Genomic DNA, 16187 nt, shown 5'->3' with positions numbered 1-16187 from the left:
TCATATGTCTGCCTTTTAGCAACATATCTCATAAACTAACAGATGAATTTTAATAAAACTCTCAGAAAGTAACCATTGGATATATATCTACTACTTATTAACTTTCAGTCAGTCCAACTTAAAATGGCCACCACAGTGAAGAAGCCTTAGCATATGCAAAAATGACTATAAATACGTTACTTTTAAAGATATTGAGCTGCAATTTGGTGTGGTAGTAGCTGAGAGTCATCCATCACTTATTGTATACTCTGCCACCAAACTGTTTGTGAGAGCTCTGTTTTTAAAACTTTGTCATTAGCTATTGGAGCCAACTCTGTCTGTCTGTTAGCAAAATAGGCTGGTTGCAATAGAGTTTTCCCCTACATGTAAAGAAATGAGAAATTTTCCTGACAAAAAAATAAAAACACACTTCATATAGTTTAATTTTATTTTTTCAGATGTTGATTTTGTTGATTTACGTAGTTCTTACTTTGCTGCTATATGTGGAGATATGCTTTTTTAAAAAGTGCATTTAGCTTCAATTAGTTAATTGAGGCCTAAAGACAAGTGTCATTTTTCACTGTGACTGACAGAGTCACAGCCTGTGTAGGCGGGGCTTTCATATTGCGAGTACAGCCCCATGTCCCCAGTGCGCAGACTCATACGATATGAAATTTAGCTTCAATTTTTGACAACGGAAGTTAATGGAGTTGTTTTAACTAATTTTATTTATGCAGATGGTATTCAATTACTGATTTCCTTTTGGAGTCATCCCAATTCAAGATGACCGCCACAGCTAATTGACTTTAGCAAAGGCAAAAATGGCCATAAATCTGACAGCTGAGCAGATATTGAGCTAAAGTTGGATGTCGCGGTAGCTGAGAGTAATTCACAATACATACTCTGAGCACTTAAACATCTTGTGAGGTCTCTCTATACGTATTGTGCTCAACCAAAGCTATAACTTTGTCCATTCTTGTTGTAAGATGATCTTAGTTTAATTGGATTTCTTTCTTGTTCATTTTGGTTTGTTTTTAAAAAAAACTCCTAGGATTTTCCATGACCTGGATGATCATGAGCTGCAGATTTATGGACAGCTTTTACTCCTCACAATAAAACTGTTCAACATGTAATAATTTGTAAAAATATTATTTAACTCTTGCACTGACCACACCCAAGCTCATCACCCTGCAGTTATTTTACCAAAGTCACTTTTAATCTTCACCATATACTACCTCTGACACTTTCTGCTGTGTTGTGTTACTAGTGTAGCATTTGTACTGTTTATTTTTGTGATGTTGCCCTGCTAAAGGTTACTTGTCTTACTTATCTGATAAAGCATTAGATTTTCACCGTTTGTGTACTCTGTAGAAACGATGAACTTTGCTTCACCGCGAAAAGGTAAAATGTAAATCAGTCAGGAGGTTTACATTCCTGCGATGGTGCAAAAATGTAAAAATGTCTCTCATTCTTAAAATATTTTTATAAGTAGAAGTAAAATTCAAGGTGGGAGTAGTCACAGAGCGGTTGCAGCTGTGGAGGCCGTTGGACCAAAGAAGGAACTGGTTTCTGACAGGACAGATGATTGGAACAGCACCAGGGTTGGGTATCTGAAGAGAATCGCATGTAAGGTATTTTCCTGATTGTTCTTCTTCAGTGAACTGGATTGAGCAACAGCAAGATCGCAATCTATTTTTTTCTTAACTGCCTTGAGTCAAAGAGAGGCCACTTTTTTTCAGTTCCCTGTGTTTATGGATGCCTTATGGTCTGTAATTCTGACTACAAACTGTATCATAAATAAGAATGCTAGTTTTTGGAGGTAAAGAATTAAAATTGTAATGAAATAACTTGTGGAATTAGTCATTTTGATTGCTAAATTGCCTTCAAAAAGACTGAAAAAGATGCTGTTGAGCGGGAGTCGCAGTGGTGTGATGACGAGCACTGTCGCCTCTATCAAGAATATCTGCAGTCTGGATCTCGGCTGTGTAGGTGTGCGGAGTTTGCATGTTCACCTCGTGCGTACGTAGGTTTTTCTAAGTACTTGTTAAGTACTTCCTCCCACAGTCTAAAAACATGCATGTTAAGTTATTTGGTGATTCTAACTGCAGAAGTGAAAGTGTGTGTGTTTTACATGGTTTTGTCTCTGCATTGGACTGAAGATCTGGCCAGGATGTTCCTTGCATTTTCCCTCGATGACAACTGAGATAGGCTCAGGCTCATCCTCCCAAAACGGATCAAAGGAGAAATTAAAAATGAATGCAAGATTTTCAGCCTTGAGGAAGTGTGAATTAGAAAAAAACTCACTAGTAGGTAAAGTTTAAACAAGAATTGTGCTAATTTTTTTTTTACGATTTACAATTACAAAAAGTGCAATTGCTTATGTCTGTTTGTTTCTATTTGTTAGCAAAATATCCCATAAACTAGTGGACAGATTTTAATGAAACTCTCAGGAAGTAATCACTAGATGTACATCTAAGGTTTGGAGTCAGTCCGATTCAAGATGGCCACCACAGCTAATCGACCAAACCAAAAACATGACTAGAACTCAATCAGTTTTACAGACATAGATCTGATATTGGCTGTGGTAGCAGCTGACAGTCAGTCCCACCACCCAGCATTAGCAGATCATGAGACTTCTTGCAGTATTGTGCGCTACTGCACATAACAATATGTTCAAGATTTAACCAAAAAGGCTAAAACACCATCGTTTTTCAATTTCAAATAATCTCAGGTTAAAATTTTGGCATGAAAGGAGGCAGGTGATATCCATTTCTTGAAGGAATTCAAAGCCTTTAATTTATATATTTTTTCTCATTTAATGTAACATCTTCACACCAGTTGTGGGCTATTTCATTATTTGTGTCCATTAAACATTATTCTTTATTTGAAATAGTTTTAAAGAGAAAGATGACAGCTTTAGTTACTTTTAAGGGAAAAAAAACTTATACAGTAATCAAGCAGTCATTTTCAACCTTTTTGACTCCTGATGTATGACCACATTACACTTTATACTAAATTATGATATGTGTGTCTGTGTGTGTTTATCTTTGTAACCCTCACACATTTTCATTCCCAAATGTTTGAATGACTATAAACCTTTCAAAATGTTTCTGTTTTGATGTATTTGTACTTCTACTTAAATAAAGAATTTCAGTACTTCTTTTGCTTGACACAAATTATGAAGCCGTAGTTGGTTGCTTCTTGTAATAAGTTTCTAAGTGTGATTGTTCACATGTGAGGGAGTCTATCCCTGTAAAGCTTCGACACATAGAGACATAGTTAAGCTCCACCCCTCTGGCTTCAGTCAGAGGGTTGGTGATTACCACCAACACAATCTTGGTCAACCTGCTCTGAGAAAGAGAAAGAGAGAGAGAGAGAGAGAGAGAGAGAGAGAGAGAGAGAGAGAGAGAGAGGGAGGGAGGGAAGGAGAGACCAAAAGAAAAAGTGGGCAGCCACTCTGTTGGTTCTTGTAAAGGCGTCACTGTTTGCTTGATCTGCTTTAACTGAAGCATCGTGGCTCAAACAAGTTTCTATGAAAATACTTTTCCAGTGGACATATTTAAATGGATAAAAAGTAGTTGTTTTCTAATTGCAAAACTTTTTTTTTTTACTTGCCACTTAGACTTTTTTTGTTATTGGATTGAGAAACTTTCAGCAACTTTTTCAGCTCTGTGGACAGCTTGGATTAAACTGTGTGGAGAACGTGTTGCTGCCTGAAGGAGCGTCCAAAATCCCTTCTTTAAAAAGATGGGGAGCCGCCACTGCCATCTGAGGAGTCTCTTAAGGTGCAAAATGTAAGGAGCATCATCAATAAGGAGCATCAGCCGCGAAGAAGAGAACAGATTCATCTGCATGGTGCAGCAGAACTTTTATTTTGATGTGACAACCTTCAACTTTGACTGAGTGAGCTGATCCAGTGAAAGATGAACGACACAAACTTAACATTACAACACCCCTACCATCAACCAGAGGGACATTGGTTCCTTGTCATCGTGGTCACCATCCTCCTGATCACAGTGGTGGGAAACCTGCTGGTCATTATTGCTGTTGCACGTACTTCACAACTGCAGACTACAACAAACATCTTCATCATGTCCCTGGCATGTGCGGACCTTATCATGGGGGTTCTTGTGGTGGCTCCTGGGGCCAGTTATGTTTGGACAGGTAACTGGCAGTTTGGTGAAAAACTCTGTGACCTCTGGACTTCAATTGATGTCCTCTGTGTGACAGCGAGCATTGAAACACTTTGTGTTATAGCAGTGGATCGGTATATAGCCATCACAAGGCCACTGAGACACAAAGTCCTACTTTGTAAGTTTCGTGCTAGAGTAATAGTTTGCTTAGTTTGGGTTGTGTCCGCTGTAATTTCTTTTATACCAATTATGAATGGGCTTTGGCGTGTCGAAGAAAACATACCATGCTACAGCCATCCTGGATGCTGTGACTTTATAACGAATGTAATATATGCTGTTTCATCCTCTGTAGTGTCTTTTTACATTCCTCTAGTCGTAATGATAGTTGTGTACACAAAGGTCTTCGTAATAGCAAGAAGGCAGGTGCAGCTGATAGATAAAAATCGGTTTCGTTTCCAGAATGAATGTCCAGCAGCCAAGATTCAGACTGGTCCAAGCATTAACCACATGTTACCTGCAGCATTTGTGGGCTCCAACAGCTGCAGCCATCCTGTAAGGAAAAAGAGCTCTAAGCGGAGGCCATCAAGACTACAGCTTGTCAAGGAGCACAAGGCTATTATAACTTTAGGTATCATCATGGGGACCTTCACGGTGTGCTGGCTGCCATTCTTTGTTGCCAACATCATCAATGGATGCAGTAGAGGCATTATTGGAGATCGTGTCTTCCTGATGTTAAACTGGCTGGGTTACATAAACTCTGGTCTCAATCCAATCATCTACTGCAGGAGTCCAGAGTTTCGGGCTGCATTTAAGAACCTTATGGGGTGCCCATGGCTGTCCACCCTGTGGCTAAATGCTCTCCTTAAGGAACTACGAACTCGCTGCTCCTGCTTTCTGTGGCAAATTAATCGAGGCACTGCCGGCTCTTTCCGAAAGTCTCCGGAGAGTAGGACTGAGGGCAGTGAGAGTTCGGAGCGCAGAAGCGAGGAGGCGTCCATTGGTCCTTTGCAGTCAAATGGCATCGCACACTTCAACGACAGTTCACAACCAGAAACCAAATTGTAAGTTTCTCTTCTGTCATTTTCACCAGTCTTTCAACTAAAAAAAAAAAAAGTTAAAATATGTACTTACTACAAACACTTCTAACCGTTCATATCTAACCCCATAAGTACAAAAACTACAAACACTAAGAAGTGGAGCATTTGGTCTGCTAATGTCACCAAAGGTTTTACTTTTACTTCTTGGATTTTGAGGAGAAATTAGTCTAATAAATTGTAACACTAACATACTGTATAATTATCTCTGAAACCTTGGAGCGTCTCATCAGAAAGTAAGTGGTAGATTTTGGATTAAATGTAGAAAAAACAGTGAGGGCAACCAGGGAGACAGACACAGATTTGGCAGCTGGTTTTGATTCAGAAATTATTATTCGCTTTTGTGTGTTACACCAGATGTTGAACAAGTCACTGTAAGGAGCAGTTTCAGTTTCACGATTGCCTTACAAAAAACAGTAAATGTGAAACAAACGTTAAGCTTTAATAATTTTGCATTTATTTGCCAACTTCAAGTTCTGACAAATGGTAATTGTTACAAAAAAAAAATTGGAATGACATCAAAGCAATTGCATGTGAGTTTTGTTCTGCTTATAAATGTATTATTTAACATAAAACATTTATTAGTTTGCTCTGAACTACAAAAGCAAACATTACTCAGCTTTGAAATGTGTCTTGTGTTGGTGTTCACACCCATACACTCCTCTTCTAGGATTTAAAAACAATCTTTTTCCTGCAAAAAAAAAAAAAAAAAAGTTAAAACGTTTGAGTTTAATAGAAAATGCTCTTCTGTGCATTTAATATATCAAAAAAGGAATCCATTTTTGGATATGCACTATTTTTTATCTATTTTGCTGCAGCCTAGAAGTGAAATAAGCGAAGCTGCTGAGTAAAAATAAATCCCTTCTGAGGTATTGGCAGCTGCTAGACTTTAACAGAAATACAGCTAAAAAAAATGAAACTTCATATTTGGATTGTAGAGTCTGATTCAATAAACACTTGAGGGTTGTTTTGGCATCACTTGCTGAGAAGTGCACAGATCCTGCATTTGGTACATTTATTTTAATATTCACCATGGAGAATGTTCCTCAACAAAAACAGCGTTCCACAGCGATAGATATAAAACAATCTTGCTCTTTAAATCCAGTGAACTGATGTGTTAAAGGCTGATTTGGCACAAAATAAAATAAAAGACATGAGACATATGAACTACTACTGATATTACTGTCTTTTGCCTGTCTGAGGGCCCATGTGTACCCTGCCCAGCTCTCTGTGCAGCAGATAAATCTTTATCACTGAAGAACAAGACTTCCCTCGTAACTCGACAGGCTGTTTACAGAAAACCAGCAGCCAACCAGACGGTCCTTGTTAGTGGAGGTTAACTGTGATTGGACAGCTCAGCGTTTGGTTCATCAGTGCTGTAATCCACCAGCTGACGGCAGGCCTACTGAACACGCTGTACAGTATTCATGTCCTGATGATATCAGTGGTTTCTGCAGAAGAAGACGAGCCATTATGTAACAGCTGTGTACTTGTGAACCATTAGCTTATATTTTAAAAATATGATATTGTGCCATTAGAAAATCCGAATTTGCACAAAAATTGAAACTTGAAAGGTTTTTCATTTGTTGAAGTTTAGATTTTTTCCCAGCAAAGTCATCTTGAAGTCCAAATCAAATTATATTTTATCATTGTATTTCATAGTTAATGGCTGCATGTTCAAATTTTTTGCAATTACTAAAGAGGACGTGTTTTACAAATGAAGTCAAAACAAGGACTGTAATTTTCCATTATGAGTTTATACAGCTTCAGTCTCAAAGTAAGTTTAAAAGCAGAAATTCATATTTAAATACATGTTTTTAAATTAAGTAAGAGACACAAAAATAACAGTTGTTCAGTTGTAAAAGCAATAAAAGCTGCATTAAAATAAACCAGCACTCTTATTACCGTGTGAACCATCATCAGTTATCTAGTTTTATGGACTGGGCATGTGTCATTTTAAAATATTTGCTTTACAGATTATCTGTCATTTATCACCTCACATGACATCCCCCTCAGTGGTATTTTAAAGACATCAATAGGCACACAATACAAAAGATATTTATGGTCTTATCAAAGTCTTCCATAAAAGGAGCCCGGTGTGTTCGGCAGTAATTCAGCCCAAGGGAAGGCTCAGCCGACTCACTCTGCGCTTTGAGCAGGATTACAAATGTAAGCGAGAGCAGGCGCTCAAATATGAGTCTGACGGCTCAAAGACTCAAAGACGGGCTTTTAATGAAGGAAATGACAGACTGACCTGGTTAAACCGCTTAAAATGTTGCTTTAGAGCGCCACCAGTGATACAGGACCAGCTGCAGCATCCCTATGAGTCCAACTAAAAAACAGAAAATAAAAGCACAACCAAGCGTTATAATTCCTTCACACAATGGGAGAATATCTAAGGCCTTATGAAATCTGTTTTATTCTTTTCCATTTCTATTTTTCTGAATTCCATATTTCCTGTTTTATTATATGGTGGAATAATAAAATTTCAACCACTTGATAGGGAAATATTTAACATTTCATGAATTTTAACAAATTTGAACAAAACATTCACACACAAAAATGATCCCAACTCAAACATATTCACAGATAATGAGCTAAAATTTGTCGTGGTAGTATCTGAGAGTCATTCTCTAACATAGATTCATATGAACACATTCTGTGACATTGCAAGTTTTACAGTAAATTCTGCTTTTAACGTCCAAATTCGAGTTTTCCTCATCAATCATAAGGCCCTAAACGTTAGTGCTGGTTAAGCCATGAGGTGATGTATTGCAGGACTGATAAAAAAATAAGTTAAACACAACCATTGAGATGAATGAGGACAAATGGCCGCTCCACACTCAGACATTATCAATAGTTAGTTTGTTTTTATAGAATTAAATGCTGGCACATCAGCACGGCCCTTATCAACATTCAGAGCAACCTTCTGCTTGTGTCTCGAACAACCCAGGTTACAGGACAAGTGTCATCTTTATCCCCCCCTCACAACAACAACAACTCTGTATTCTCTCTACATGATTAATGTTTTCATTTGCTTGTCATGTTGATCTTTATAACACGCACATTGGACACATTTTCCTCAAAATCCTCACCTATTTGTAAGGCATTGCAGCATTACGAGCAGATGGAGTGTGTTAGCAGCATTTATCCATCGATTGAGAACACTAAAATTAAACCAACAGAGAGCAAAACATTTGATTTTTAAGAAGCGGCAGCCACAAGCAGCTAAAACATGCAGGCTGAACGTAGGGCAGAAATGAAAACTCCACCTCTAGATCTCTGATAAGACACAATCAGAGCAAACCTTTTTTTATTTTTTCAGTCGCTGAGATGAGTTTGTCCAGATGGCGCTTCAAACGTGTCAGAAAAATCAAAAGGTTACTGGGAACTATTTTCTTTTTTTATTACCCAAGTTATCATTCCAATAAAAATCAATTAGCACATTTTGAAATCATTTTATATTTTTAGACACTGGGAGCCAAAAGAAACGAAAAAACATCCCAGAGGTACTGAAAGATGATGGAGAATGACATTTGCAGAGTAAATACTGAGCCTGTAAAGGCACCGAGAAAGACTCATTAGTCCAAACGAGCTCATAAATATATCAGACATATGAGCTGCCAGCTCATATGCTAAAAGAAAATGGTGTTTAGAAGCAGTTTAAACAGTAAGTAACTGGGTATTACTGTGTTGCTGGAACAAATTGTGTCATTATGCTGGTTAAATATGTTGATATAATTGCATTTTCCACTCATGCGTTCTGTATCCTCCCAAAGCGTTGTATTATTAGACACTTTGTTGTTGTGAAAAATAGCTTTCCTGCTGTTTTGCATTGTTGTGTGGGTTAAGTCTTGAGTTGCAGGTTAATTTAAATGTGACATGTTTTCTCCAGTCAGAAAACATGTCATCTGAGCTTCAAGTTAAGGAAGGTTCTGCAGCGTGCATGTATAATTAGAGCAAATTGACGTGTTGCATGTGTGACAGGAGGGGTCGTGCACTTTCCTGCGCCGTGAACCGTGTGATTCTCAGCTTTATTCTCCAGCGTGCTAATTGCGCTTCCCGTTCGGCCTCATATGACCCCCTCGTCTGCTGTGTGTTTAGGGAGCTTAGACACAGATCAAACCCAAGAGAGCATGAAACAAGAAACAGGATAAAACAAAACACCGAGGTGCTGACCTGAGAGAAACCACAACAATCTTTTTTTTTTTAATGCCCTGCTGATATCTGAAGCATGAAGACTCTTTTAACAGAGGCATCTGGGACTTTAGCAAACACTGAAGAACAGAATAACTTTCATGTTTAGAATAAACATGGATAGTTTGCTTTAACCCTACGCCTGCGGCTGAAAAACGCAGCATAATTTAACATGTTTTACAATACTTGATATGTGCATTTGTGTGAGCTTGTAGTATTAAAGGGATAGTCTGGTCATGTTTGAAATGAAATTCTGTCATTATTTATCCATAGATAGTGCTTTACTGACTGTGACATCAGTCATAAAGCACAGAGTATGAATAAAAGGGCAGAAGTCTTTGTCTCAGTTAGGCTAAAAGCTAGCCAAGCAAGGGCCCGTTTAACATTGTTTTTTTTTTTAACATTTGTTTGGTACAGAGTCACCTGGTGGTCATGGTATAAATAACATATGAGGTTGTACGAATCTGTCCCCTTGGTTTTTTTAAATGGTGGGCACAGATTCAAATCCGTCCCCTCGGTTTAGTTAACAGACATTATTCTGTTTGAGAGCAAGCAATACATTATTTGGGTTCATTAACCTTAAAAAGTTGGAGGAATTCTTATTTCCGGGATCACTAACTCCTAAACCAGCCACCCAGCCACTGTGAAATTACAAACATCACCTCCTGTCAGCTGCAGAAAAGTAGACAATAAGCTACAGTCTACTTTTACTTTCCAAACAATTCAAACTCTGAGCTGGACGAGCGTTTAGGAGCTGAGGTAACTCGGGGATAGCAGTTTTCCAAAATTGTACAAACAGGCTTGTTTCTAATTGAGCTAATAGAATGACATTCAAAAAAATGACATCAATGTCTGATTCATAAACATCTGATGTTATTTAGGTGAAAACAGGCAGTTCTGTTGATGTTTGTGAATATTACAGCTCGATTTAGAGATTTATAGACGGCCCCTAAACCCTCGTCTCACTTCTGATGTTTCATTTCTGTCTGTTTCCCAAAACACGTCACCTGCTGCACACAGACACCAATGTTACTGAGAACCTGTACGCACCGTTTACTAAACTGTGAGAAAGGATTCTAGGACCTCAATTTTTATCTTTTACCCATAGATTAGTTTGTTGCTGTTTTCTTTAATCAAACGAGTCTGTGTGCCGAGCTTAGACTGTGCAAATGTCGATGTCCTGAAGTTGCTGAATGTTTCAATCCATCAGGAGTTAAGTAAACTTTTGGAGTGACCAGACGCCACGATCAGGAGGACTGATACAAGCAGCGTCGGAGCATTGGCATATTACACCCTGTCTAAGCTCAGCGCACACAGAGAAACACAGACTGAGAAAACAGTGACAAACTAAACAAACAGTGTCATGTTATGCAAACGTGTAGAGATTAATAATAGCTAATGGATGATTCTTTCATAATGTTGTGTCGTTTTTGAGAAAGAGTTGTTGTATAAGCCTAAAAAAACATACAAAATGTGCCCTTGTTTGGATAGCTATTAGCCTTGCCTTGACAAAGACTTTAGCCCTTTTCTCCACACCCTGTGCTCTCTGACTGATGTAATGGGTGAAAGGTTATTAATTATTATTAACTATTAAACAGAACATCACTCCATGAATGACTAGACTATTCCTCTAACCTAACTGATGTCTTAAATTAACCTTAAAATAACCCAACAACCTACAAGGATTTTATTCACAAGTTGTTATTAGAATTCCAAGATAAATGAAACATCTGAAAAAAAAAACACAAATAAAGGTCTGTTTAATCGTAAATTGAATGTAGGTCTGTATTTTAAACATTTTAGCACATGAGACTATCATGGTGTTTTGCACTTTTGGGCTTTTTGATCCTGTGTGCGCAAGACGCTTCAAGCGATTAATAAACTATTTTTAAAGTACACGTAGCTTTATAAAACTTTTTGTATATATTTCCTTTTTTTTACTGAATTTTGTCAGTAGTTGAATCATACAATCAATGTTTGTTTTTTTCACCTTTTCATATTTCTAAAGCAGCTTTTAGAGCCACTGAGCCTCAAGGCTGAAAATCACAAAACAAATGGGCAGAAATATAAGAAATTTCAGTTTATAAATTGGACTAAATCTGTCCTTTAGGGAGGAAGTTGATTTGCCAAAGGTTTTAAAAGATCAGACTCCGTGAACTGACAACAACAGAGGTGAAACCACAAAGCGTGAACTGTTTCCCGCGTGTTCGTTCGTCATCCACATTCACACTTCTGTGAGGATCAAGGTAGTTTGTGTCTTCCTGGAAAGACATGCTCGGCAGACGTGATAGCATCAGGATGTCTGTCACGTTGGGACGCAGACCAAAAAAAGATGAGAGAATGTTCTGCAATTAACAGGGGAAATAAATAAAACGGAAGAGTCACAGCGAGGATGCAGAGAAAACTCAGAGTAACTTGTAAATACGGCTGCTGCTATTTTTTATTTTTTTTTAATCTGATGGAAACTGAAACGCTGATCAGGGAGTGTCTGACTCACAGTAATACACTGAAACCAGTGACCATCATGTGATGGAACGTCTCCAAATTCTACAGAATATTACGTTTGTAGACACAAAATAAAGACAGTTTTTATACAGAGCAGTAAATACTTAAGAAAAATTATGCCAAGGTTTTAAACAAAGATCTTGTGTGAGCTGTTAGCGCTCAGAGTATGTACAGGGGATGACTCTCAGCTACTACCACACCAAATCTTAGCTCAATATCTGTAAAATCCACTGAATTATAACCAATTTTCTGTTTGCTAAGGTTGATTAGCTGTGACGATCATCTTAAAACCGTCTGGCTCTAAAAGTTCATCAGTTGTAGATGTATATTAGATATTTTGCTAACAGGCAGGCAAACAAATGCACGCTCACACACCCACACCCACACACAGGAAGTTACATGATTGCCAGCCTTTCATGGCAGCAGGTGATAATAAGAAGAATGTATGATAGGACGATAAAATGTAAAAGCACCAAAACATGTTTGTACACAGGTTGTTTTGAAGTTGCCCCTGTATGTATATGGACTGTTTTAGTATGTCGTGATGCTATCATGTTTGACAAAAACAGGCTTCAGACAGTCACACCTCTAAACATTTGTGAAAACCCAAACTTTGTATTTGGCACACACACACTCCCACACACACTCAAAGTGAACATGAAATCAGTTTTGCTGCTGCTGCTGTTTAAACCAGCTCAGAGAAGTTAAAGCTGTGATAATCACTATCCAGCATTAAAATGTCTTGAGTCAAAATGATATTTTTCGCCGCTTTGTGTTTCTACATAATCACTACGTTCAAACCCATCAGAAACAGTCATTTTACTCAAGATAAATATGTGTTTGGTTTTAGTCACCGTGGCGTGGAGTTACAGCAGGTCTCCTCAGCTTTACTGGTCGCAGCATTAGTTTCCATTAACTGCAGGTCATTTTGCCAACTAGTAATCAATGACAGCAAGTTTATTAACATAATATGTCAGTGTAACTGGTTTGATCTGATGTGGCTCTAGTAGGTGCATCTGCAACAGATTTGTAATTTTTTCATGTTGGGTTTGAAGGTGAAATGCAGCGAATGGTTTCTGAGTGTTGGATCCCGTCGTTCTGTTATTCTACTTTCAGATAAAAGATCTACAAAGCACAATGTTACTTTAGAGCCTTTTTCCCTACGGTGCCACGCTGCATTTCATGTTTCTGTTGTCATCAAAGCTCAACACACGGCTATTTTTTTAAAAAAATGTATTTTTTGGTGTGCTTCTCCGGTTGGAACAGAAAGACATGATGCTTTCATGTGCTTGTCTCTTTTCAGCTTCATGTTACAGGAAACCAATGGCTGAACTGTGAAACCTCACCCGAATGAAGCAAACTGTGATCCCTGCACAACCTGAGACCAAACAGCCGAGAAGACGAGGAAAAGTGGAAAAGTTCCCCTCCTCCCCTCCCCCAAAGAGACGACTGGACTGTCCAAAAAAATCAGCCGATTTGAACCAGACAGGAACTTTTTTTTTGTTGTTTTTTGTTTTTATTCTCTTTTTTATTTTATTTTTTATTTTGAGAGCAGGAGGTGGGCCGCCAAGGCTGGCTGCTTCTCAGACTCTTGTTGGCAGCACATGAACTTCCCGCTGTCACGGACAAACTGACATGTTTACAAAGACTGTCTGTCCACAAATGAGCTCTTAAAGCATTCCCGTCAAGCTCCGGACACAGAGGACAGTGTGTGGCCTGTGTTGCAGATATTGTCAGTAAAGTAATCATGTAAGGGACATTACGTGGTAAGTTATGTAGTTATGATACACTGAATCTGGAGCAAAATGCAAAAGTCGACTACAAAGCTTTATTCACTGTAGGGACATTTTCATCCCACAAACCTTTTCAGCGGAATATCGTCCGAACCAGCGATCTTTGAGTTGAAACTGTGTTCAAAAGGTTTGTTTCCGATTTGAGCCTGGAGTCTGCGAGCGCACAATCTTAGTCTGATTTATAACATAATTACGAATACTGCTTATCCAAACTTATGCCAAAAACACCTTAACTATCATGGTTAACAGTCTATCAGTACATGTAATTGTACAAGGTACAGTATTATAAGCTGCAGGTAAATGTATCATGTTCTATCTGCTTTGAAGCTGACAAACTCTTTGCTTCTTATTTTCTGACAATATAAGCTGAGTTACACTCTTAAAATGAACTTAGTGGGAATAAGTTTGCATTCACTTTTTCCACTATTACATCGTAGCATATAGTAGACTTTACAGCTACTTTAGGTTAAACAGTTTTCATAAATTGCACAGTAAAATGTTGAGAAAGCAGATTTTCTTAGTTAACACCCGAAATGTTAATGTTATGGAACGTACTGTCATATTTATTGAGGGTAAACTCATACATTTGCAAGAGAAAATGTCAACTTGTATAGGATCATTTTTACAGGATTCATTTCAGTTTTTTTTTTTTTTTAGGAATTACAAATTAATAAATGATTGTTTCGGAGGGGGATGGATCAGCTTCATCACATCACAGATCTGATTTGAAACAGATGAACATCAGAGTCATGTGCTTTTCCACAAATATTATTTAAATCTTCTAATCAGGAGCGACTTCAGCTTTGTTCGTTGTTATATTTGTAGCTCCACATATAATCCGGGAATTTTTTTTTTTCTTCAACTTTTAGGTTGTTTCAAAAATGATAATGCAGTGTTTTTGTGGAAAAATTAGCATTTTTTTTACCCCTAAACCCAAAAACAAATTAGTTTTATTGAGTCATTACCAGCCTCAATAAATAATATGATAAATAATGTTGATCCATTTCTGTAAAACTGGCCTGTGTGCTTTAATAAATCAAAAAGGTTTATTAAAGCACACAGGTTTCCTTCTTTAGTTTTTATGCAAATGTTTATTTATTTATTTCTTACCTACAACAGTCCTGTCAATCTAAGTCCTTGTTGTGGGTTAATTCTTTAGTAACTTTGCCATCTGTTATAAAATCTAACAGGTGGAAACGGACCAAATGTAATCGGATTATGTAAAGACTTTACAGAAATAAAAATAAACCAGAGTTACATAAAAATGTGTTCAGATATTATCCAGGATCTCTTATTTTGATTTTGTCTTTAAAACAAAAAAGGAAACAAAATGAAACAAAATAAAGTACTACACTAAATCTGGAGATGTTTTTTTTTTTTTAGTTTTTTTTAAAGTAACTTGCTGTGAATTATTCTCAATGTTCAATATGTAGCACTATATATTAAAGAAAGTTTCACTTTTGTTGATGATGACTTTATCTGGTTTTTTATGATTCATGATTGTGCAACATTTCTGCTTTACTTAAAAAGTAAAACAGAAAATAGAAAAAGATTTGAGCTCTGAAAGCATTTTCTTTCCATCCAAAAACAATAAAGAATTTTACAAAGGAAAACAAATGTGCAAATACAAATATGTGTCATTTTTTTATCATCACACACACAATAAATTATTGTTTAACTTTAGACTAACACAACTGTAATCTGAACTATTGTTATTACATCACATTTCTGAGTAATCTCACAGAATAAATTCTTTAAAATAAGTTAGGAAGTGATTAAATTTTATAATGATCTGAAAGGAAGTTTAGGAAACATACAGTACCTTTTTCTTTTATTATGGTAGTGTTTTCCTTCATTATTAATATTATTATTATGCTATTTATTTCTGAGAAAACTTTCGCTGTTCATTCTAAAATGAAAACACAACCACAAAGGAGAGACTGACCTATATGAACTTAAAGGATTAAATGGTTTAATTTCACAAAACGGATTTTAGCTCAATATCTGTACATTTGACTAAGTTATAGTCTTTTTTTATGTTGGCAAAGGCAGATTAGCTGACATTTTGAATTGCACTGACTCCAAAAGTTAATCAGTTGATGTATATCCAATGATTACTTCTGAAAGTTTCAATCAAATCAGTGGTTATGAGATATTTTGCTAACACAACAAACAAATGAACACAGATTTAAAAACATTATTGCTCGCCTACCACCTCTGAGTGGTATTATATATATGTAAACTAAAGCTGTGGGCTGTTTTTGTTCCCACATCATAGGTATTCGCCTCACACTGAGATGGTTTGATTTTTTTCTCATGTTTGAAATAGTTTAAAATAGGGTAAAGTTAAAACCGAGCACTCATGTGTTTGTTACAGAATAAAAACAGAAACTCAAGACCCAAAAAAACACCCAAAAAAATAAGATGATTTTGTGTCCAACAATCTGATGTTTTCATTCTTCTTTCTTTTCCCTGATGACCTGTAG

General features: G+C 37.1%; 1 protein-coding gene across 1 annotated transcript; it reads left to right on the top strand.

Moving 5' to 3' along the window:
• Positions 1-3435: 3435 nt before the first annotated feature.
• On the top strand, positions 3436-15306 carry adrb3a (adrenoceptor beta 3a). The gene is made up of 2 exons (XM_017417120.3): positions 3436-5173; positions 13212-15306. Exons 1-2 carry the CDS (start codon positions 3903-3905, stop codon positions 13237-13239), a joined length of 1299 nt encoding a protein of 432 aa, XP_017272609.1. The 5' UTR covers positions 3436-3902; the 3' UTR covers positions 13240-15306.
• The last annotated feature ends 881 nt before the right edge of the window (positions 15307-16187 follow it).

This window comes from Kryptolebias marmoratus, linkage group LG1 (assembly GCF_001649575.2).
Source record: "Kryptolebias marmoratus isolate JLee-2015 linkage group LG1, ASM164957v2, whole genome shotgun sequence".
NCBI classification, from domain to species: domain Eukaryota; kingdom Metazoa; phylum Chordata; class Actinopteri; order Cyprinodontiformes; family Rivulidae; genus Kryptolebias; species Kryptolebias marmoratus.
Note: the sequence above shows the minus strand (reverse complement) of the source record. Positions and strands in the feature narration are given on the sequence as shown.